The 24014-nt window shown below is 44.1% G+C and overlaps 1 protein-coding gene across 1 annotated transcript; it reads left to right on the top strand.

The window, feature by feature from the left end:
* Positions 1–3270: 3270 nt before the first annotated feature.
* On the top strand, positions 3271–22496 carry OAT (ornithine aminotransferase). Its single transcript, XM_019953008.2, has 11 exons — positions 3271–3376; positions 8069–8154; positions 10237–10464; positions 13232–13456; positions 13569–13664; positions 16272–16399; positions 17049–17171; positions 17826–17954; positions 18710–18823; positions 19862–20006; positions 21450–22496. The coding sequence occupies exons 3-11, from the start codon at positions 10266–10268 to the stop codon at positions 21608–21610; spliced, it is 1320 nt and encodes a 439-aa protein (XP_019808567.1). The 5' UTR covers positions 3271–3376; positions 8069–8154; positions 10237–10265; the 3' UTR covers positions 21611–22496.
* The last annotated feature ends 1518 nt before the right edge of the window (positions 22497–24014 follow it).

Here is a 24014-nt window from a genome sequence, read left to right as displayed (position 1 = left end):
GGCATAATCCGTCAGCTACTTCTCTGGTCATAGAATCATTGAGAGTTGCCTGTATAAGAAAATGAAGACTTTTTTCCTTTTTTTGTGTAGTTGCAGCTTTTTCAGATGGCCAGAGTTCAGCTCTTGAAGGAGCATTTCCTGAACTTCTCCCTTCTAATAGAGAGGTCCACCTGCTCTTGCCTGATGGGAAAACCTTTGCAGGGTCAGGCACGCAGGGACTCAAGGGACATTTGTTGAGTGAACTAAAGAAATGAACGAAGGTGTTGGATATATGCGATCGGATCAGTCTTTTTTTTGCTTGCACTGGGTCTTTTTGCTGAATGGGCTTTTCTCTAGCTGTGGTCAGCAGGGGCTGCTCTCCAGTTGCAGAACACAGGCTTCTTGTTGTGGAGGCTTCTCTTGTTGCTAAGCAAGGCCTCCAGGCACTGGGGTTTCAGTAGTTACGGTATATGGGCTCCGTAGTTGTGGCTCACGGGCTCCAGGGTACAGGCTCAATAGTTGTGGCCCATGGGGCTTTGCTGCTCTGCAGCTGATGGGCTCTTCTGGGACCAGGAATCAAACCCACGTCCCCTGCATTGGCAGGCCGATTCTTAACCACTGGACCACCAGGGAAGTTGTGTGTGTGTGTGTGTGTGTGTGTGTGAAGTCCTGGGGCCACTCTTTATATCATCCAGTTTTATGGTTCCCATTTAGTCAATTACTTGAGTCTATGAGTAGTTTTAGAGGCTCAAAAATCTTTCCAATGAATGCTCTGTCCTTACATGCTATATGCTGACTATAAATAAAATGCATACAAACAGAGCAGCTCTGTTTCTTGTTTGAAAACAAGCTGCTTTCAAATCTAGGTCTCCCAGGGCATATTAAGCTAAAAAAACAACTGCTAGTTATTTTTCAACTAGCTAGAAAAACCATAAAATATTTCATGCTCTCTGTACCTGTTTCGTTTTTCTGATAAGAGACAAGAGATAAGACCCAGACATTCTCAGCAGTTTCTGGCCTATGAAAAGGTTTTAGTTCAAGAGGACCTTAACTATAAGTCCAAAAGGCATTGCAACACAGTTTTGATGTTACTCAGATCTTGGGTGTCATGCCCCCTTCATGAACTGAGCAACACCTGTTCCTAGTTGCCAATGTTGAATTGGAGATTCCTGGGCTCTGTAAGTGTTCCCAGAGCTGGGCCTGCATGACACACCTGCCCAGATTTATAAGGGAGGACCACAGAGAAACAGTTCCTCTCTGAATGACCTAACTTCCAAGAGATTGATCACATTGTTTTCAGTGTTAAGAAGTCACATCAAAAAAATAAAAATAAAAGGCAGAGTCCTGCTCTCAATGCACTCTAGGGAGGGCACAGCCGTAACAAGGAGAATAACTGACCTTGGTCTAAGACAGATGGAATCACGAGGACTGAATCCCTTTTTGGTGTCTAGCTCTGGACATCAGCAGACACAGGCTCTGCTGTTTACAGTGTGGCTTCTGTGCCCACACATTTTCCAGCCTTTACCAGATAGCTTTGACTTTTCTTTCTACTCACCTAAGGTTTAATCTTAGCTGGCTGTCTGTGTTGAATGACTTCCAATTGTCCTCTTGCCCATGTAATCTCCACCCTTCCCCACCCAGCCTGCCTGCCAGGAGGCTGCCCTGCAAGGACTGCCGTCGCCCAGCTCCCTAGGTCTCTGGCTTCCTAATGGGCTCAGTCCATGGAAAGCCCTGGAAGGAGAGGGGAGGTCAGGATCCTGCTTACCCCAGCTCCCTTCCTAGGAGGTCACTGAAGACCTCTGCCCAGGCAGGTGGCGTTCCCTTTCTTTGTCTTCGGATCCTGGAAACAGTCCCTTTAGGACTACGGTTGACCATGGCCCTTCCTGGTGCACTAGCCCCAGGCTGCTCCTCTGCCCCTGTGGTTTATGCCTTTACACTTAAATGATTCCTTTAACAAATACACCTCAATTTTCCATTTTGGAGTGTGCCACTCATTTCCAGATGGGACCCTGCCTGGTTAGGGCAGTCTAAGGGAACGCAGGCTGAGGTGCAGTCGGATTTCTGGGGACGCTCTGCAACCGCCCTCAGAGAGGGGTGGCCGGCACGCAGGAGTCTGCCGAAGCGTGGGATAACCCTCGGTAAGCTGCTTTTTTCACTCCCAGCTGTTTCCCAATATGTAACAAAAATGGTGTAGACTACACGATGGCATGGTCTCTTCCGGTTCTAACATGAGATGGCCTGCGTGCTCATATCCGACTCTTTGGGACCTCATGGACTATAACCCGCCACACTCCTCTGTCCATGGGATTTCCCAGGCAAGAATACTGGAGTGGGTTGCCATTTTCTTCTCTGGGGATCTTCCCCATCCGGGGATGGAACCTGTATCTCCTACATCTCCCGCATTGGCAGGCATATTCTTTTACCCCGAGCCTATTACCCTGTGGAGAAAGCAATGGCAACCCACTCCAGTACTCTTGCCTGGAAAATCCCATGGACGGAGGAGGCTGGTAGGCTGCAGTTCACGGGGTGGCTAAGAGTCGGACACGACTGAGCGACTTCACTTTCACTTTTCACTTTCATGCATTGGAGAAGGAAATGGCAATCCACTCCAGTATTCTTGCCTGGAGAATTCCAGGGACGGGGGAGCCTGGTGGGCTGCCGTCCCTGGGGTCGCACAGAGTCGGACACAACTGAAGCGGCTTAGCAGCAGCAGCAGCGGCTATTACCCTGGCCTGTGCATTCCCACTTCTGGGTTTTCTAACGGATTGTGCAGGGCGCCGCAAATTTACAGAGCGTTTTGCCCTCATTTCAGTATCTACCAGCAGCCACGAGGAGGAGGCAATGGGCTCTCCGCTGCAGTGGAGACAAGCGCTGCAGCACACCAGAGTTCAAGGGCACGGCGGCCGCAACTCCTGTCCGGAGCTAGTACAGGCGGGCGGCCAGCACACACGGAAGGCTCCGCGAGGCAAAGGCCTGGAAGCGCAACCCCGGGAAGAACGCAGGTCTGGAGGTCCAGTCCCGCGTTTCACCCCTTCGGACCTTGTTTTCTCGCCAGCAAAGGGAGGGCGGTGAGGGGAATCGATGAAAAGGCACGGATCCAGGCAGGCGCCTGAACTCAGGTACCGACCCCGACCGCTGCCCGGAATTGCGGGGCGCGGAAGGCGCAGGAGAACGGCTCGAACCAGTGCCCCGTCTGAGTACGGGATGCGCGGCGCCGGGGCGGGGGGCGGGCCCACGGCGATTGGTGGCCAGTCCTCCGCCGCCGGCCAATGGGCGGCAAGGGCGTCCGCGGGGGGCGGGGCAGCAGGCGCATCTTAAGCTCTGTGACGCGTCGCCGTCGACGCAGCTGATCCTTGGACGCCGCGTGTCCCCGGGCTGGTCTTGGAAGTGCCGCCAGGTATCCGTGCGGGGGGCCGCGGGGCCCGGGCCGGAGCTTGGGCAGGGGCCGGGCGCCCCGGGCCGCGGCGGGGCGGGGCGAGGCGGGCGTGAGCGGCTCGGGTCCCAGGTTGCGGGGAGCGCGCGGAGGGGGCGCGCTGGGCCTCCACCCGAAGGGCAGGCTCTGCCTGCGCAGCGGCTTTGCGCAGCGGGCCCCGGACTCCCGGGTGATCTGGGGCGCGGGGAGGGGAGTGGCCCGGAGAGCCGCCGGCCCGCGCGCAATCCGGGCGGGCAGGGCGCGGCGCATCCCGGCCCGGAGACAGGAGGACAGAGAGGGAGGCTGTGGATGTGGCACCTCCGCCTGCCAGAGCGGGCGGAGCCGGGCTGGCCGGCGCTCCGCCCCCGCCCTCCCCGGCCTGCAGTATCCCCCAGCCCGCGCCGGGGCACCAGGCGGCCCAGGGTCCCTGGGCCTTGGCCTGGAGCCTCTCGGGCGCCTTGGGGGTTTCCGGAAGGAGGCCCTTTAGGGTGCCGGCGCGCGGGGCGGGTCGCATTCTGGATACGCGGGACTGCTCGGTAAACCCATGGAGTTTTGCCTACAAGAGTGGGGCGCCCCGACTCTTATTGAGAAGGGGTCCGAGCCCACCCGGGCAGCTCTGGGGGCCCCTGTAGCTACCTGCCCATCTCCTCCCCTCCCATAAGCTATCTCCTTTTCTCCTCCAGCCTTTGTTCAAATAAGTCATCAGGCAGGTAGAGCCTTACCGTAGCGTTCAGGTTAACTACGTGATGTCAAGGGGTTGGGCTCCACAGGACTTTGAGCACGAAGACGTCGTCGTTCGAGTTTATTCGTCAACGGTGCTGAGCATTTAATACATTCTGGTTGAATTGAGTGGGACACCTGTACTCAGTGACCTAGTCTCCTCCCTCTGTTACCGTATTTCTTACCTTCTTGAGGTTCAGCTTTCACCTCTGATAAGGTGATAAATTAAGCGGGTGGAAGGAGAAGTGACTTTGGAATGAAGTGGCTTTAAGAAATTACTTCCTTCTCGGTTCTCAGTCTCTTCTTCGGAGTTCTAAGAGTTTCTATAGGGAAACTTGTTTTCTCCATTGGAACCTGGAACTGTTCTTTAGATATGTAATACGCGCTCTTCATCTTAATCCACTGGGAACAATAAGCTTCTTTCATTAGAATATCCTGGTTCTGTCTTAAGAAAATCTAGTTCCTGACTGTAACAGCCTGGTGGGAAAGTAAAATCTTTTAGTGAGGTTTAAATAGTAAAGGTTACTGTTTTGGGTTTGCAGTTTTTCGTGGTGCTCAAGATTAGTTTTCCATCTGCTTCCCAAAAGACCCAGTATAACTTGGAATGGTAAAAATTCTGAAAAAGACTTTTTTTTTCCCCCTCAAAGAGGCTGTATTTTTATTTCCACCCATACTCCTCCTCTATTACAGTAACTTGTGGGCATAGTTTACGCCCTTTACTGAGTTCCCAGGGATGGGTGTAATCCACATTTAAAGTTAGTGGTGAGTGGATTTTGGAGGTGTGTGGAGGGTGTGACCTAACTGTGCCAGTACATTTTCAGTAGTAACAGCTTAAGGTGTTTGCCAGTGACGCACTTGAGTTGACTCTGAGCCAGATTACGTAAAAAAAAAACAACCAACAAAACCCTAAACTTTTGTTGGCTGAACTTTCCAAAAAGGACTGTATTTGTGAATGGTTGCCTCAAGAAAAGTAAATATTTGACAAAAGTAGTAAAACCAAACTCTTCCTCAGGTGGAATATTTTAAGTGGCTTTCTGATGAATTCATGCTGGTTTTCCTTTCATAATGATCTTAAAAAATAGTACTTTATGCTGCTGCTAAGTCGCTTCAGTCATGTCCAACTCAGTGCGACCCCACAGACGGTAGCCCACCAGGCTCCCCTGTCCCTGGGAGTCTCCAGGCAAGAACGCTGGAGTGGGTTGCCATTTCCTTCTCCTAGAACTCTTCAGAATGCAGCCTTTTATGGAATTCTATTTTAGGTATGTTCTAGTGTAGATAGGATGGATTGGATTGGTCTAATAATAGCTTTAAGAAGGACCTTGTTAATTACGTGTTTTACTGAAAATATTCAGTATTAAAATTTTTGTTGTCAATAACTCTTTGTCCTCTTCTCTAGGAGCCTAGGTTAAATGCACAGCCTGGAGTGAGCTGATCTAATGAAGAGAACTCTTGATGAAAAGATTTTTCTTGGTGATGTCATACTAGCCTCCTCTTAGACTCTGCTCCATCCTCTAGGAGTCAGTGATTTGACTGTCTCCTGGAGGGCCTTGCTATTTGTCTGTCTTGATTCCCTCTTAAGTCTGTTTAGGAATGACCTCATTCATTTGACAGATAAGGAATGCCCAAACCTGGGCTAGGTTCTGGGGATGCAGAGTGAATTTTAAGACATAGTTACTGTCTTTTTAAGGAGTACAGGCATGAAAGGAGTACTGTCTTTTCAGGTGGACAGGCATGAAAACAAGTGTCTTGAGGTGTTAGAATGTGTGACAAAAATCTGTGCAGAGGTCCTGGGAGTCAGGGAAGGTCTGATGTGGTAAATTCAGTAGGGAAGTGTGAAAGGGAGCTAAGATGTATAGTATTTATTCATAGAAACAAGATAAAAACGTTAGTGATTATCACAGAAGTATGGAATTTCAGGTAATTTTCTTGTGTTCCTTATTTTTTGTCAATAGAAACAAACTTGTAGAAGAAAAGAGCTCCAGTTTTAAAAAAGATTTGACTTTTTTTTTTAATGTTGCAGAGATTAACTAATTTCCTTGTTAATTTAAGGCAAGAAGGAACTATTAATAATTGGTCATTTTGTGCTAAGTTTGATGCTTTAACATTATCTCATGTAATCCTCAGTAATGGTCTTGAGTGGCTTCAACTTCATTTTGCAAGTGGGGACATTGAAGCTAAAAAAAATGGACAAAATCATCCAAATAAAGTTACTCTTAATAGCCCAAGCTAGAATTTTAAGTCCTGATTTTCAAACTCTGAGGACCTTATGGTCTACTCTTCTGGTTTTCCAAGCCTTTTTGGAAGAGGAAATTGTTGATGCTGGCTATTTTTAAGCCCATCTTAACTCTCCTCTAATATTTCTTATGTTGTGCCAAGCACAGTAACTTGAACACAGAAGGCTTTTTAATAGAAATGTGCTTACAGGATCCTAGTACATTTAATGCATTGAACAGCGGGACTTTTACCAGTTGAATTAAATATTCAGAGTTCATCTTTAAAAACAAGCATGAGTATTAGTAATGTTTTGGATGTTACTGTTAGTAAGTTGTAGTTATGAACTTGGCATGTAAATGGATGTTTTGTCCCATTTCTTTTGCGAATGAGCTGAACAAATGACTTGTATAAAAGGAAAATGTTCAATTTATATAATTTCAAAGATTCCTTTCTCACAGTGTTCCTGCTTAGAGAGGTTTTAGTGTTTTTTTTAATACCCCCTGCCCAGTACACAGACACACACACCCGGCTTCTCAGGTGGTCCTAGTGGTAGAGAACCCGCCTGATAACACAGGAGATGTGCTGAACATCCCTTGGTTGGGAAGATCCCCTGGAGGAGGGCACGGCAACCCATTCCAGTATTCTTGCCTGGAGAATCCCATGGACAGAGAAGCCTGGTGGGGCTACAGTTCATGGGGTGGCAAAGAGTTGGACACAACTGAAGTGACTTAGCAAGCACCTCTTTTTTGGCGGGGGGAGTGCTTTCTGCCTTTTTTGGGGGGCCCTATCTGTGCAGCATGCAGTAATCTTTGTTCCCTGACCAGGGATCGAACCCATGCCCCCTGCATTGGGAGGGCAAAGTCTTAGCCACCGGACCACCAGGGAAGTCCTTATAAATGTAATTCTTGATCATTAGAAAACGTGGAAAATATAGAACAGTGGAAAGGTAACCATCCTGAACATCCTTGGGTATATTTTTTGTAGAGTTGAAACTGTGTATGTGATTGTATTTTTTTTCACTTAAACATGTCATAAAACATCTCCATGTCATCGAAAACTGATTATTTTAAATAGCAATATGCTATTATGCGATTATGTTGAACTATTCTCGTATCGTTGAACGTCTTTCATTAATGAATGTTTCACCACATTCCTGAGTGTTGCTTTAGGATCTAATCTTGAGAGTGAAATTAGTGGTCTAAGAGCACAACACTTCTAAGGCTTTTATTCTAGTTGCAGTTCTTTTCAGAAAGTGTTTCAGTTAAAAGTATATCTAAGTAGCACTGTTTGTTTTTTTGTTAATTTGATCAAGGCAAAAGTCAACGTGTTGCTCTTAGTTTCGGCCTGCAAACTCGTGTTGTAGCCTATGGCTACATGACCTGGGGTCAAACCCAGGCCTCCTGCATTGGGAGCACAGTCTTACCACCAAACTAGAAAAGTACCTCGTTTTAACTTTTTAGTTGGTCAAACAGAGCACTAATTCTGAGTGTCTACTCAAGCAATAGAGCTAAAAATCAATGTTTTAGACTTAGCATTTTAGGGAATTTCTGTCTAGTATAACTAGAATTTTTGCTTTTTTTGCTAATGGCTATCTCCCATGAATGATTCTTATATAATTTTTTTATTGTTGTTAACATGTATTTCTTTGAAATAAGATCTGCTAGAAATTAGGGATATTTTCCTTCAAAAAAAAAAAAAAAAAAAGAGATGCACTTATGCTTATAATTCTGCATTTTATTTCAGGAGTCATTGGACCTTCTGAAGACGTCCCGGGATCTCGGGTTAAAAATCCTTGTTGTAATCTCAGCTGTGGGAGGACAGGCTAGTTGGTGAGTCTTGGCACACAAAGTGCTGGATTTTCTTTTAGCACATTCCTGAACATACCGGATTTAATGGCTAGTGCCAAGTTGAAAGCAAAGTAAGCCAAGTTCCAAGTATTAGCTTTTGCTAATTGGGCAGCTCCAACTGAATGCTGGAGATTTGCATGGCCTGACTTGTCATTAATAGACTTCTCTTGAAATGTGAGTTAACTGGTCATTTTATAAAAGCATAGGCATATAAAGTATGCCTAGTGTTGGCAACTTTCCATTAATCTTGAAATGTATCTTTAAAAAGCATGCCCCCCTCCCCTGCCATGATTGTTCTGGATTGTCTCCAATTTCCTTGTTGTTATTCTTAGTTACTTTAGTCTGTACTCCCGCTCAGTCTGTGCGTCATGGCTTGTCGTGACTTGTCGTGAGTGTTAATGATACAGGTGGCTACAGAGTGGGCTGCAGCTGGTGGGGGCTGGTTTTAGGGCTGGTGCTGGGGGGTGAGAGCAGTGATGACATTGGAATATATAAATAGATGCTCAGTAAATGCCAGTTTGCTCGTGATATTTAGGACTTATTACTCAACTTCTCAGCTTGTAGTTTGAGGTGCTTTAGTTCCTCGTTGCCTTTTTCTCCTTCAGCTGCTTTTGTGGTGAAGCTTTTTGTGAGGGGGGTTAATTTCACAGAAGCGATCATCCTAACAGAGTAGCCGGTTTCTTCTGGGAGCTGTAACCTTTCCTCTCATACATTGTTCTGCTGTGTTTTTGGTCTGTTCCTCTCAATGTAAAAGCTCTTCAAAGGCTATTTGTTAGAAATTGCAAAACTTGCGCCCCCATCTTTGTTTGTGATTATTTTAACCCAGAGACGTTTTAGATAATTGTGGCTAAATAATAAGATTTTACCTTTTTTTTGGTCATGCCACGAAGCGTGTGGAATCTTAGTTCCCCGAGCAGGGATCAGTCCCACGCCCCCTGAATCCCTGTATTGGGAGCGTGGGGTTTTAACCACTGGAGTGTTTTTAACCACTCTACTGCCTGGGAAGTCCCGCAGATTTTACCTTTTGTAGTTTCTTGTCTTTCCTGCACTAAACTTAGAAAGCCCTTCCCTTCCCCTGCTGCTGCTAAGTCGCTTCAGTCGTGTCCGACTCTGTGCGACCCCATAGACGGCAGCCCACCAGGCTCCCCGTCCCTGGGATTCTCCAGGCAAGAACACTGGAGTGGGTTGCCATTTCCTTCTCCAATGCATGAAAATGAAAAGTGAAAGTGAAGTCGCCCAGTCGTGTCCGACTCCTAGTGACCCCATGGACTGCAGCCCACCAGGCTCCTCCATCCATGGGATTTTCCAGGCAAGAGTACTAGAGTGGGGTGCCATTGCCTTCCCCTAAGGAATCACTTTTCCACCCCACCGCTCTTACTTTTACTTTAGGATGGTCTCTGGTCCCTTTGTGGAAACCAAATTCTTCCCTGATTTCCTCACTGCTTGCAGGAGGACCAAGTTGATATGCAAAGTAGTTGCCTTAGCCTCTGTCCCTGCCCCCATGATCCCTGGCCTCCCCGCCCTCCCCGCCCCCACCCCAGGGCAGCCGGCATCTCTCGTTTGGTTTCTGCCTTTGGGCTCTCACACCCCCGCATAAATACCTTTCGAATGGTGGTTCAGCCTGTGCTGTTCAGCCTTGCCTGACTGCCTCGAGCTTGTCAGGTGGTGCAGAAGGGTGTTTGGGGAAAAGTAAAAGCGTCTACTTTGCGTGGTTCTTCCCTGCTCTCCTGGACGTCTAGCCTCGAGCGCTTTGTGCTTGCGTCCGTCCTTTGGAGTTGATTTACTTGTGTGTCCACCTGTTTGCCCCGTTGCCCTTCAAGTTCCCAAAGGCAGGAGTCAGGGGTTAGTTCTCTTTTGTGTGTTGTTGTTTTTTTCATTTTATTTTTTCAATTAAAAATTTTTTATACAATTTTTAAATGTTGCTTTCCCTTTGCAGTTAAGACCTCCGTTCTCTCTTACCTTCCTGATTCTTTGGTGAGCGCTCCAAGTATATAGTTGATGAGTAGACATCTACCCACCCTGCGAAGTGTCTTATTCTTTATGCCTTCTCTTTTCTTTGGACAGGTCGGTGATATTCCCACTTGAAGGACATCATGCTTTCCAAACTAGCGCGTTTGCAGACTGTTGCTGGCCTTGGTCGTGGAGTTCATTCTTCAGTGGCTTCTGCTACATCTGTTGCAACTAAAAAAACCGTTCAAGGCCCTCCGTCCTCTGATTACATTTTTGAACGGGAATCTAAATATGGTGCCCACAACTACCATCCTTTACCTGTAGCCCTGGAGAGAGGGAAGGGTATGTTTTCACCCTTTGCACCACCCCCGATTCTTTGCTTTACCTTTTTGTAAAACTTGCTATTATATTTTCTCACTGTACATTTTTCTAGAGGCATTTAATTTCTGTACTGCAGGCATGATTAATTCAACATCTATTGAGTCTCTGATGCTTGCTGTGTTAGGTGCTGTGGGGAATGCAAGGTCATGATGGACTTGCCAGGAGGGAATGTATAATACACGAGTAAAGTACTATAATATTGTTATCGCTTTTTTCCCCTTTAACTTGTATTTTGGTGTAAAAAGCTGCCACAGTGGCACTAGAATTTCTCTTTTGTTGCTCTTCACCCAGATTTCCCAAGTCCTTTTTTTTTTTTTTTAATTGCACTTGCATAATCATCTTTGTCCAGAAACACACATACATTTTTTTTCCTTGAACCGTTTGAGAGGAAGTTGCAGACGTGCGTCTTTACCCCCAAATATTTGTGCCTTTTCTGAAACACAAAGACTGTCTTACATAACAAAGTGTAATTATCAAAATCAGGAAATTCACAGTGGCACAGCACTGCTCTCTAATCTGCAGGCCTGATTCAGGTCTCGCTTGTCCTGTGTAGCAAAAGAAAATGTCGCACCATGGGTTGCATTCGGTTTTCAGGGCTGTTTAGTCTAATCCAGAATAATTCCTCAGTATTTGGTTTCTTGACCTTGATATTTTTGCAGAGTACAGGCCAATAATTTTTAGCATGAACATCCATTTGGGGATGACTGGTAAGGTGTAAAAACCTTTTACTCCCACTTTTAGCATCCGTTAATGATTCTTGTCTGAATAAATGATTACTGATTGTTGCCAAATGGTGATTTAATCCATATTTTGAAATAACAGCCATTATCAAATCGAGCCGAAGTTTATTACTTAGCTCTGGGCCAGAAGCTAATAGTCATTTGCCTATATGTTTTTTGGATTTGGGACCAGTACTGTAATAAATAGAGCTCCTTCTGAACAGATGAAAATCTAGGTTTATATTTTACCGATTTGTAAAAATGTTCTTTACCTACAGTAGCAGAGCATGCACTCTAGAATCTGACTGGGTTCAAGTCCTGGTTGCATGCATGCCAGCTTGGGCTAGTTATAATCTAAACATCTACTTCTTAACCTCTGTAGTGTAAGGATGGTGGTTTTTGTAAGGAAGAGGGTTTTTGATGAGATAAAGGACAAAAGCACCTTTAAGTATGTTAAGTACATGGCAGAAATTAGGTGAGCACCTAATACATTTTAATATCTATGGTCAGCTTAAAAAATTGTTATAAAATGTACGTAGCATAAAATTTACCGTTTTAACCAGTGTTTAATTCAGTGGCAGTGAGCACATTTATAATGTTGTCCAACTGTCACCGCTACCTTGTTCTAGAACATTTTTCATCATCCCCAAAGGAAGTGCCACACTCCCCACTGCTTCCTCCCCTAGAACCTGGCAGCTACTCATCTGCTTTTTGTTGCTACAGACTTGCCTGTTCTAGATGTTTCGTGTAGACGGGGACAGACAACATGTGCCCTGTTTCACGTGGCCCCATGTTTTCAAGGTTCTTCCACGTTGTAGCACGAGTTAGGATGCATTGCTATTTCTGGTTGAATTAAGTTCTCCATTTTACGGAGATAGCACATGTGTGTCCTTTAATCAGTTGATGGACATTTGGGTTATTTCTCCTTTTGGCTATTTCAAATAACACATTTCTGTTTGAACACCTGTCTTCCGCTTCGAGGCGTTCGGTTGTGGGGTCATACGGTATTTTATGTTTCACTTTAACATGTGAGGAACCCCCAAGCTGTTTTCAACAGCTCTTGCACCACTTTACATTCCAATTAGTTACATATACGAGTTTCAGTTTCTACACATCCTTGCCAATTCTCGTTTTCCTTTTTAAGAAGTGATAGCCACCCCAGTGGTACTAAGTGCTACCACTGCGGTTTTGGTTTGCGTTTTTCTCTAATGACTCATGACAGCATCTTTTCATGTGCTGGTTGGTCATTTGTTTATCCTGTTTGGAGAAATGTCCATTCAAGATCTTTACCTTCTCTTTTTTTGGCCGTGCTACGCAGCGTGTGGGATCTGAGTTCCTCCACCAGGGAGGGAACCTGGGGCTCTTGGCAGTGGAAGTGTGGAGTCGTAACCACGGGACTGCCAGGCAGTTCCATTTGCCGGTTTCTAATTGGCTTGTATACCTTGTTGAGTTGTAGGAGTTCTGGATAGTAGATCCTTACTTGATTTGGAAGTATTTGTTTTCATTTTGTTGGTTTTTACAGTCAATTAATCGCAATTTTTATGTTTTGTGTAACTTCCTTTAAATTCCAACTTTAGGAGTTCTCTGGTGGCCTAGTGATTAGGATTTTGGGCTTCTCTGACGTGACCTGGATTTAATCCCTGGTCAGGGAACTGAGAATGCCACAAACCTCGTGGCACGGCAAAGAAGAAAAATGAAGGAAAAAAAAAAAAAAATTCAGCCTTAAATGATAAACAGGTTTCTAGGAATAAAGGTTTTACTCTAGAGTTTATAAAATCTTTTCATGTTACTGCTGTTTTTTAGTAAATGTGTAAATTGATGCTGGACAGATAAAATATAATTCCATATAAACCAAAGTTTATCATGCTTGAGTAAAAATATGCCTTAACCACAATTCTCTGTTAACTGGAGGTCCATACGTAGGTATTCAGAGGGCTGGCTAGCAGTCTTAATCTTTGAAGGTTATGTAATTTAGTGATTTTTCTAAAATTATTTTCCTTATGTTTTAGGCATTTACGTATGGGATGTTGAAGGCAGAAAATATTTTGACTTTCTGAGTGCTTACAGTGCTGTCAACCAGGGGCATTGTCATCCAAAGATTGTGGATGCTTTGAAAAGTCAAGTGGACAAGTTGACCTTAACATCTAGGGCTTTCTACAATAACGTGCTTGGTGAATATGAAGAGTATGTTACTAAACTTTTCAACTACCACAAAGTTCTTCCTATGAATACAGGTAAAACATTTCCTTTTTTTTTTTTTTTGGTTAAAATAGCCAAGAAAATCTTGTTTTCTGGTAATTTAAAACATTTTTTGAAACTGATATTTTAAAATGTTCTCTTGGGTAGGAGTGGAGGCTGGAGAGACTGCTTGCAAGCTTGCTCGTAAATGGGGGTATACTGTCAAGGGGATCCCGAAATACAAAGCAAAGATTGTTTTTGCAGGTATGTAAAATTCAGTGTTAACTGCTGTGATTGAAACGTAAAATTGTTAGTTACTATTAACTTAGATGAGATATTGCAAATGTATTTGTCTCACATATGTAATATCGAGGCTTCCCAGGTGGTACTAGTGGTAAAGAACCCGCCTGCTAATGCAAGAGGCCTAAGAGACGGCAGTTTCCCGTCCTGGGTTGGGAAGATCCCCTGGAGAAGGAAATGGCATGGGCACAGGAGCCTGGTGGGCTACAGTCCACAGAGTCTCAAAGAGTCAGACATGACTGAAGTGACTTAGCCATGCATGATACATTGAATGTTGCATAAAAATTGAGAGATTTCCTTTTCTTCGGCTCATTTCCAAGTATTTTTTGGATGCTCCTATAACTCCCTATCCCTCCCTCCCTAGAGTGAGTGACCGTGTGATTTATTTCCCATCTGCTTATCTGATTTTTTCCATAGCAGTTTTCTGGTTAATGAGACAGTTTTGTTGATGCAAGCATCATACAAAAATGTTGCAGCAGTTTTGTGAGGTTTTGAGGTTGGGTTATGTTCATGTAGGGTCATGTCCTAGGCATGATAGGAAGTTTGAACCTAGTGTATCTCAAACACTATGAGATATTATTGTGCCGTGTTGTTAAAAGCTGTTGGACGAGGAGGGCTGGCATTGCCCCTGATATATTTCTGCGAATGGTTAAGAGGAATGACTTATACTGAGTAGGGAGACCAACAGTTAATTTAGATTATTGATTTAGTCTGACTTTGGGATAGGTTCTGACTTTTTCTTTTCTAAAACTTTGATTTTAATTTTTAAAAACATCTATGGAGAAATTTGTCACTGCACACGGCTGAGATTCTTTCTTGTGATGGTTGAAATCATGAAATACTTTGCTTGTGAACACACATAGCTAAATTATAAAGCCCATAATACAGTAGAATCTAGAGTTCATCTGATGGCCAGCCAAAGTTTGGTGTCTGGGGAGGGGGCAGTGACCAATTCCTGTTTCTGAGGAAGAAAGTCCCTGCCCAGCTCTCTGATCTGCCATTTTGGAATTTCGTGCCTTTAGTTGTAAGGCAACATAACTGTCTCTTGCAAACAAAAATGGCCTTTCTGGTGACTTTCCTCCTTACAGACTGTGTCCGGTCTCTCTCATATTAGCACAGGGCACAAAGATGTTTCTCCCAGGCATTGAGAGAAGTCAGTAGGAAGAGACAGAGGACTGTGCCCCAGCTGCAATCCCTTATTCAGCAGGGTAAGCTGCAGGGCGTGAGCCTGCTGAGGCCCATGGCGGAGAGCAAGTAGGCTATTGGCACACTTTATCTTAAACAAGCCTGGGCAGAATCAATAATGCTGTTGCTTGTGGACAAGCCAAGCAGGGATTACTCATAGCTGAAAGAGGCTCTGCAGGGGTTGTACTGAAGGATGCTATGAAGCCAACTTGGAATAATAATTCACTTCAGTTCAGTCGCTTAGTCATGTCTGACTCTTTGTAACCCCATGGACCGCAGCATGCCAGGCCTCCCTGTCCGTCATCAACTCCCAGAGTTACTCAAACTCCTGTCCATTGAGTCAGTGATGTCATCCAACCATCTCATCGTATCGTCTCCTTCTCCTCCTGCCCTCAGTCTTTCTCAGCATCAGGGTCTTTTCAGATGAGTCACCTCTTCGCATGAGGTGGCCAAAGTATTGGAGTTTCAGCTTCAGCATCAGTCCTTCCAGTGAACACCCAGGACTGGTCTCCGTTAGGATGGACTGGTTGGATCTCCTTGTAGTCCAAGGGATTCTCAAGAGTCTTCTCCAACACCGCAGTTCAAAAGCATAATTCAGCACTGGGTTAATTGAGTTGCTGCTGGCATTGAGGGTGAGAAGATATTTTTTTTTAAAGCGGGAGAAACTCCAAGCCTCTCTTACTCTAGTTTGTTTCTTTTCTTGAATTTAACCACATTGACGTCACCTTGTGCATTTGCTTCACCGGTTCTGTCGTGGTGTGTCTTCCCTAAGAGCACAGAAGCTCCTTAAGGGCAGGGAGCTTGCCAGCCATCATTCTGTCCCCAACACCTAGAGCAGTGCCTGACATTATTAATCAGTCTTCAGATTACTAAAACAAATTAATGGGTAAAAATTGTTCCTGAATAAAGGTCAACGTTTGTCTTCTAGCGCATAATAGCTTATAACACCACGGAAGGCAAATTGAAAGTTTTCAGACTGCCTGAGGATATTTTATCCAAATGAAATATAAAACTCATTCTGTAGAATAGTTAGCCTGTAGTGTTGGATTTTTAAAAGGAGAAGTACAGATTCTGTATGAAGGATAGTTGTTTTTTCATGTCACTATCATAAATGTGTCTAGAAAAACTGTCTCTAGAAAAACACGTATTGAATGCTTCAGTTTTTAGGGTTTGGGATTATTGAAAGAAAAGACAAATCTCTCTCCTCAGGGCCTATGCTATGTGTTACAGTTGGGAGCCTCAGTAGAGCCGTCCAGGAACTCGGACCCCACAAGTAGTGCGTTGTGGCCAGGAAAACAGAAAGCTTTCTGGAGTATTTTTGGGGAACTGTGAAATTAAATTGGGGGGTTTGTTTGAAAAAAATGACTGTTTGTTTCTTCTTTCTAGCTGGGAACTTCTGGGGTAGGACATTGTCTGCTATCTCCAGCTCCACTGACCCAACCAGTTACGATGGTTTTGGACCATTTATGCCGGGTTTTGAAATCATTCCGTATAATGATCTGCCTGCCCTTGAGGTACTTCACCTGGTATCACGGTGCTTTAGCTCATAGTACATAGAACCTGCATTTGTGCAGTGTATGAATTGAAAACAGACATCTGATTGTACCGAGAGTCATACATCTCATAACTTATGTTTAAGTCGGGCTGGGATTCACACGGTTCTCTGTAATGGTCAGTTAGTTGCTAACATGTGGAAACCAGGTTCCATGGCCTAATCCTAACTGCCAACTAACCGTTAGATTTGTCTCCTACATAAGTATTAACTTGAATATTACCTGTTAATTACTTTAATACACAAAATTAGTGAGTTTTCAGCCAGCTTTTTAAAATTATGAAGTGGAAGACTTCTAAAATAAAAAGATGCACTTTTAATGTATCTATTTAATGGCGTTTTAAAAGGCCATTTTCACTAGTTCTTATTTGCAGTACATTTGAGTATTGTATTAGAAAATACAGGATGGAGTAGCTTAAAGCTGAGGTATTTGGAGCTTTTTGATTGTAATTGATTGTCAGAAAAGTTGTGCTTGGAAGTCAGAATATAAGTTAGTGTGAAAACTTAATTTGCACACTTACTCTTACGGGAAAACACGTGCGTTGTGTGACTTCAGATTTCCATAGATTTGAAAGGAAGTTACTAAGAACATACTCGTGCTGTTTCCATAGCGTGCGCTTCAGGACCCAAACGTTGCCGCGTTCATGGTGGAACCAATCCAGGGTGAAGCGGGCGTTGTTGTTCCGGATCCAGGCTACCTCGTGGGCGTCCGCGAGCTCTGCACCCAGCACCAGGTCAAGGCCGCGCACTTGCCTGCCTCACTTAGGGTTTGGCCGATAGGATAAGCTCAGAGACTGCATCACCTTTCGACTAGAAGGAGGCTTCATTCTAAGAGCCTCCCAACTTTCTAGGGCTGATAGAACTTTCTAGCAGCAGGCTGCAGAGAAGCTGACTTTACTGGCCGGGCCCTGGTGGACCCTCAGCCCGGCTCCTTCCTCTCTGCCCCAGCAGCCTGTGCTTGGCTTCTTCTCAAAGCCTTTGTCGTATCCCTTTGCTCCAGAATTTAAGCTCTCTCCCCCTCTTCTTTCACCAAACTAGTAAATAGTAATAAGAAGTACATATTAACAAATGGTTGAGAAATAAATTAGAAATCTGTTCCCAGAGAGTAGTTCTATTCAGAACCCCCCCGCAAAACCCTCACTTTGCATACCCGCCCTTCCACCATGTAGGACAGTGCCCTGTGGGGCAGGGTGGCCTGACAGATGACTGTGTGTCCCGCACTATTGAAGTCATGTGGGTAATTAGAATGCTTTCGCAAATCTGAGGGGATGTCAGAATGACAGATTTGTGCAAGAAAGAGTAAAATAAAGATAAGTATTTCGCTATGGAAATAATTGATTATTTTCATATGCTATTTTCATTTATGTTATTTTGTTGTTTTCCAATAGGTTCTGTTTATTGCTGATGAAATCCAGACAGGCTTGGCCAGAACTGGGAGATGGCTGGCTATTGACCACGAAAATGTCCGACCTGATATTGTCCTTCTAGGAAAGGCACTTTCTGGTGGTTTATACCCCGTAAGTTGAATGCTCAACCACTCTCTGTATTTTCCCTCTTCTCATGAATCCCTGAGATATTTTTACATGACTGACTGTGCCTTTCTGGGAGTTTGGTTTTACTCAGTGTGGTTTATATACATAGGTCACCTGGAATACGTGTGATAAAAACATTTCAGAGTTCCATGGTTAACCCCACTTAGTTTAACTGGAGAATTGAGTGTACCTTGGGTTTGCTTCACTGCGTTTATTTTGGATGGAACCATTTTATCTCCAGAGTACTGCTGTAGACGTCTGTGCTTTTTTCCCATAGTTTAGAAACATACTAATTGTTTAAAACCATTGACTGATTAATGCAGAGATTGGAAAAAATTGACATTTAATTGTTAATTCTTTTCTTGGGTTTGCCGTTCAGAGCCAGCAATTGGTATGGATTAAAGGGCTCTGAATGTTTAGTGCAGAACATTATTTTCTAAGCAATTAAAACATTTCACCCTGAGAGTGGAAAGAATTCTAAATTATATCATTGCAGAAATAGCTTTCTTTTAGTTCCAGAATATTACTCTGCACCACTGAACCATGCCCAGCGTGCTTGGAACGAGTTAGGGCGGTCATCGTTCTGTCACAGTGTTTAAGGAGGCTGATGCGTGGCTCTTGTTGGTTGAAGCTTCATGTCAGATTTAATATCTGCTTCATAAATATCTGTTTCTATAAGAATAAGAGTGGTTCATCTGAGAAGAGACTTGGTCCGTGCTTAATTCTCTTCTGTCTTTTAGGTGTCCGCAGTGTTGTGTGATGATGAAATAATGCTGACCATTAAGCCAGGGGAACATGGTTCTACGTATGGAGGCAATCCGCTGGGCTGCCGAGTGGCTATCGCAGCCCTGGAGGTAAAACCTGATGGCAGCTCTCAGGAGAGCCAACCAGGCCATCCTAAGGGAAATCAGTCCTGAATGTTCATTGGAAGGACCATTGCTGAAGCTGAAACTTCAGTACTCTGGCCACCTGATGCGAAGAATTGACTCACTGAAAAAGACCCTGATGCTGGGAAAGATTGAAGGCGGGAGGAGAAGGGGACAACAGGGGATGAGAGGGTTGGATGGCATCACTGACTCAATGAACATGAGTTTGAGTGAATTCCGAGAGTTGGTGATGGACAGGGAGGCATGCTGCAGTCCATGGGGTCGCAAAGAGTCAGACACGACTGAGCGACTGAACTGAACTATATGGTAGCCAGTATCCTGGAGGTGGTGCTGAAGTGACTTTTAAGTCCAAGCTCACTGGTGTAATAAGAAATGTTACAAGATTGCAGTGTATTACAGAACATGAAGTATAGAGAAGGATTGCGTAGGCTTTCCAAGTTTGCAGTCTCCCAGGGCTTTGGGCCCGCAGGTCCTGGCCTGTCCACCTAGAGCTTTCCCTTTGTGGCCAGGCTGGCCTGTGAAGCCTCTGGCTTAGCCCACGTGGTTTCTTATTGTTGTTAAAGTGGGGATTTGAACGCTTTCAGACTTATTCCTCAAATGCCTACAAAAGGCATAAAATTGTTATGTAATCTCCGAGGATGGACTTTTTAGGAGGAAAAAGAAGCCAAAAGAAATTCTATTGCAGTTAAAAAATGTGTTCAGCCCATTGATTTATTTACCTAAGAAGAAAATTTATCAGTTGCATTAAACAAATTTAATCTTCATTTTGCCACAGAATCAGATTAATGATGGGTTTTTGAATAAAGCAAGGCTCTGTCTGAGTAAGTGTCTGTTACGTGATGAGAAATCAAACTGGTATAGGCTTTGAAAAATAGAAGTGAAAGTTAAGTTACTTTGGTCTTTATCTGATCCTCTTCTTCCTTTGCTTGTAGTTCACATTCCCTTCCAAAGAGCAACATGAAAAAGGCAGTCTTTAATATATGTGTAATTTTTCTTGAAACATAGGTTTTGGAAGAAGAAAACCTTGCTGAAAATGCAGAGAAAATGGGTATCATCTTGAGAAATGAACTCATGAAGCTGCCTTCTGATGTTGTAACGACTGTAAGAGGAAAAGGATTACTAAATGCTATTGTTATCAGAGAAACCAAAGGTATGGAGACAAAATATTTTACAAGGTACTATTCTTATAGGAGAGGGATTCCTTGGTGGCTCAGATGGTAAAGCGTCTGCCCACAATGCAGGAGACCCGGGTTTGATCTCCAGGTTGGGAAGATCCCCTGGAGAAGGAAATGGCAACCCACTCCAGTATTCTTGCCTAGAAAATCCCACAGATGGGGGAGCCTGGTGGGCTATAGTCCATGGGGTCGCAAAGAGTCAGGACATGACTGAGGCAACTTAGCACATACGCATGCAGTACTCTTATTACCTGATTTATATTAATGGTCTTAGAAATATAGCTGTTTCCTACAAGAAGGCACATTTGACTAATTTCACCTATGTATTCCTTCAAGTCATTTGTTATTCCGCCCTAGGTTATTTATACAGTACTTGGAGAGTTCAGTTTGGTTTCTGTTAGGAAGACAGCACAGAGCGCTTTGCAGTTTCCTCTCTCCTCTCCTTTCCTCCTTCGCTTTGCAGATCAGCAGCGATAAGTAGGAGCAGCAGTAATAATAAGAATGATAACGGTGATGTTGGTAATAAAAATAACCCCAGCTGCCACTTAACTGAGCATTTGATGTTTAACACATCATTTGTAACCCATAAGAGTTCCTGGTTGGATTTTCTTGCCATAACCCTTCCTTTTCAAAGCAATGGTTTTAACCTTGAGTGCATTTTAGAATCACCTGGGGAGCTTTTTAACAAATTAATCCAAGCCTAGCCTCACTGCACAGACTCTGATTTGATGGGTCTAGAGCGGGGCTCAGGCACTGGCCGTCGCCCCTTCGGTGTTTTTTGTTGGAATCAGGGTTTTGAGGATCCTGAAAGTCTAGTTCTACCAGCTTAGGAGGCAAATCCAGGTTAGAAACGTGTAATGGTCACTGGGTTTGAATGTTGCTTATTCTGTGCCTGTTAGTTATCTGTATCATACCTTAGTTCTTTTATGCATTGGTTCCTCATATAATGGGCTTCCCTGGTGGCTCAGACGGTAAAGCGTCTACCTGCAATTCGGGAGACGGGGTTCGATTCCTGGGTCGGGAAGATCCCCTGGAGAAGGAAATGGCAATCCTCTCCACACTCTTGCCTGGAAAATCCCATGGACGGAGGAGCCTGATAGGCCACAGTCCATGGGGTCGCAAAGAGTCGGACACAACTGAGTGACTTCACTTTCACTTTCCTCGTATAATTAATTACATCTGCCTTAGCATGTTTTTTTTGCTAGGTCAAAAACCCAACAAAACCCATATCTGATCATACCATTCAAACCATTGCTGAAAAGTAACTTCATTTTTAAGAGTAGGAGCCAAAAGCAAGCTTGTAACTCAGAGCTGCTTTTCTTGAGTGGGTACTGGGAATTCCGTTTTTGCCAGGCCGGCCCCACCCCTGCAGGCTCCTTATCATTGATCAGCATACTCTGGATGGTTTTCTTTACTAGATTGTGATGCTTGGAAGGTGTGTCTGCGACTGCGAGATAATGGACTTCTGGCCAAGCCAACCCACGGCGACATCATTAGGTTTGCGCCCCCGCTTGTGATCAAGGAGGATGAGATTCTAGAGGCGGTGGAGATCATTAACAAGACCATCCTGTCTTTCTGAGGGTGGTGACAGTTTTCAGTGGCGCCTGGGAGCCAGCTGGAGACATGCAGTTCATAAAGCTCTGAGTTTCTGTGCTTAATGCAGGCATATTTCACTCCTCCATGTCAAGGGCTTTAAAAAAAAAAAAAAAATATATATATATATATGTTTTTCAGTTCATGTATAACAGAATGACTTTTATAGACATGCAGTTTGCTGTGTAACATAACTAAGAGAATGTCCCGCATCTTATATTCGATTAAGTGTTTTTGTGCTTGTATTCTTTCTAAGGTGAGGTGCCTTTCTATATAGACAGCCTTTTAATCAAGCCCCTGAACATAATTTATATACTTTTTAATAATTTCCTTGCTGGTACAAATGTTTGTGTTTGAGAAAGTTTTATTAGTATTACCTGGAAGACTTGCTTAACCTTATAAAGCTGAATCATAATCATTGAATTTTAGCAAGGTGAATGATTAAGCTGACACAAGTCAACTCCATATTGGCTGGCACCAAGACGTATTCTGTGAATGTCATTACTTTGAATTAAGAATTAATGTCCAATATTCCTAGATTATGTTTTAAGTGTTCCATATAATTTGTAAAAAGTGTTTGTTTTCAGTGTATCTTTAAATCTCATGTCTCAAATGTCTATGTTAGGGACCAGTGTGCGGTTACTGCAGTGTTATCAGTTAACCTCACATTTTAAGCTCTCTGAGAATGTTTTTATTTGCTTCGTTTCTTGTGTTCTCTAAGAACATTTCAGTTTGTTTGGTAATCTCTAGAAAAAGACAAATTATAAAAAGAAAGTTTCTTTCAGTACTCCTTCTCTGCTTTCAAAATAACCGCTCTTTTCCCATGTGTAAACTAGTCCTTGCCATTTCTATTAAAGTATCCTTGCTATGCATGCTGTTGTGTAACTTTATTTATTTTTTTACCTGTGCGGGGTATTTTGGATGTTTTTCTATGTCGGTAGTTTTAAGTTTATCTTGTTCTCTTTGAGTTGATCTAAGAAAGAAATGGAAAAATTTATTTGAGCCAAACTGAGAATTATAACCTGGGAACAGCCTCTCAGAAGGCCCCGAGAACTGTTCCTCCCATTAGAAGTCAAAACACAGTTTTGCATAAGTTTTTTGAGACTTGATGACGCATTATTGACAGCTTACACAATCGGGCGAGTTAGCGGTCATGGGTCATCTTGGCCCTTACAAGATTAAGAAGGAATGTAGGACTCCTGGCCGTCCAGTGATTTAAGACTCTGCCCTTCCACTGCAAGGGGCACGGGTTCCAGGAAGCCGAGTGGCATGACCAGAAAAAAAAAGGAAGGAATGTTGTCTTAAAGGAGTTGTCCTCCTGGTGCTGGAAAGTGTTGCTCTTTGTGGTTGAGCAGGTACTTCTGCCAATGGGCAGGTTTGGTTGCTGCTTAACTGAGACACAGTGCACAGTAGAGGGGACAGAGGGGCCAGGAGGGCAGAGAGGATCTGTTTAAATTGTTCTTGTCTTGCCACAAAGCATGAATTTTTATTTTCACACTCTATGACCATAGTATTTTATCTTAAGTGGATATATTATAATTTTGTATCAGAAAACATGAATTTTACGTTCACACTCTGTGACGATAGTATTTTATCTTCAATGGGTATGTTAGAATTCCGTAGCAGAAAACATCTTGGTTATTCTTCAGTCGTTTACTTTTTTGTCTTTTAGAAGTGGAACGTAATTTTAATAGTTTTATTTAATACATCAGAGGTCACTGTGTAAAGATCTAAGGCGTACAGCAGGATGGTGTGACATTGTGATGAGTTTTTCACTCTTAAACTGACTGTGGCCACTTTGCATCTTGTGTATGAGTGCCTCAGTGGAGTAGCTCCTTAGGGGTGAGTCCTTGTGTCAAAGGGAACACCTTGTCATTGGTAGTGACACATTGCTCCCTGCACCCCCTCCCTCCCCCCCAAGAAGCTAACAAGTCACCTCTTAGCAGCTTGGAAGTTAGAGATCAAATCTGAGCCAGGGGTTACTGGAGCGTCTGCTCATACCAACGGCAGTATTTACTGGTCTGCCTGGGAGGTTCTGGCTTAGACCTGCCTGGCCCCCTGCAGTCTATATAAGACACATAGCAAACTGAAGTAGGGGTCCTCCTAAACCAGTCAGAGGCTGCTACTTCTCAACCCTGGTTGGGATTGTAAGACTGGGGTTATTAAGGTTGGTGTTGCTTCCAGTCGGACTTCCCTGGTTGGTCAGATGGTGGCTCATTGTCTGCCTACAATGCGGAATGCGGGAGACCTGGGTTTGATCCCTGGGTCTGGAAGATCCCCTGGAGAAGGAAATGGAAACCCACTCCAGTATTCTTGCCTGGAAAATCCCATGGATAGAGGAGCCTGGTAGGCTACAGTCCATGGGGCCCAAAGAGTCGGACACTTTGAGC

The sequence above is a fragment of the Bos indicus genome, chromosome 26 (genome assembly GCF_029378745.1).
Source record: "Bos indicus isolate NIAB-ARS_2022 breed Sahiwal x Tharparkar chromosome 26, NIAB-ARS_B.indTharparkar_mat_pri_1.0, whole genome shotgun sequence".
NCBI classification, from domain to species: Eukaryota; Metazoa; Chordata; class Mammalia; order Artiodactyla; family Bovidae; genus Bos; species Bos indicus.
Note: the sequence above shows the minus strand (reverse complement) of the source record. Positions and strands in the feature narration are given on the sequence as shown.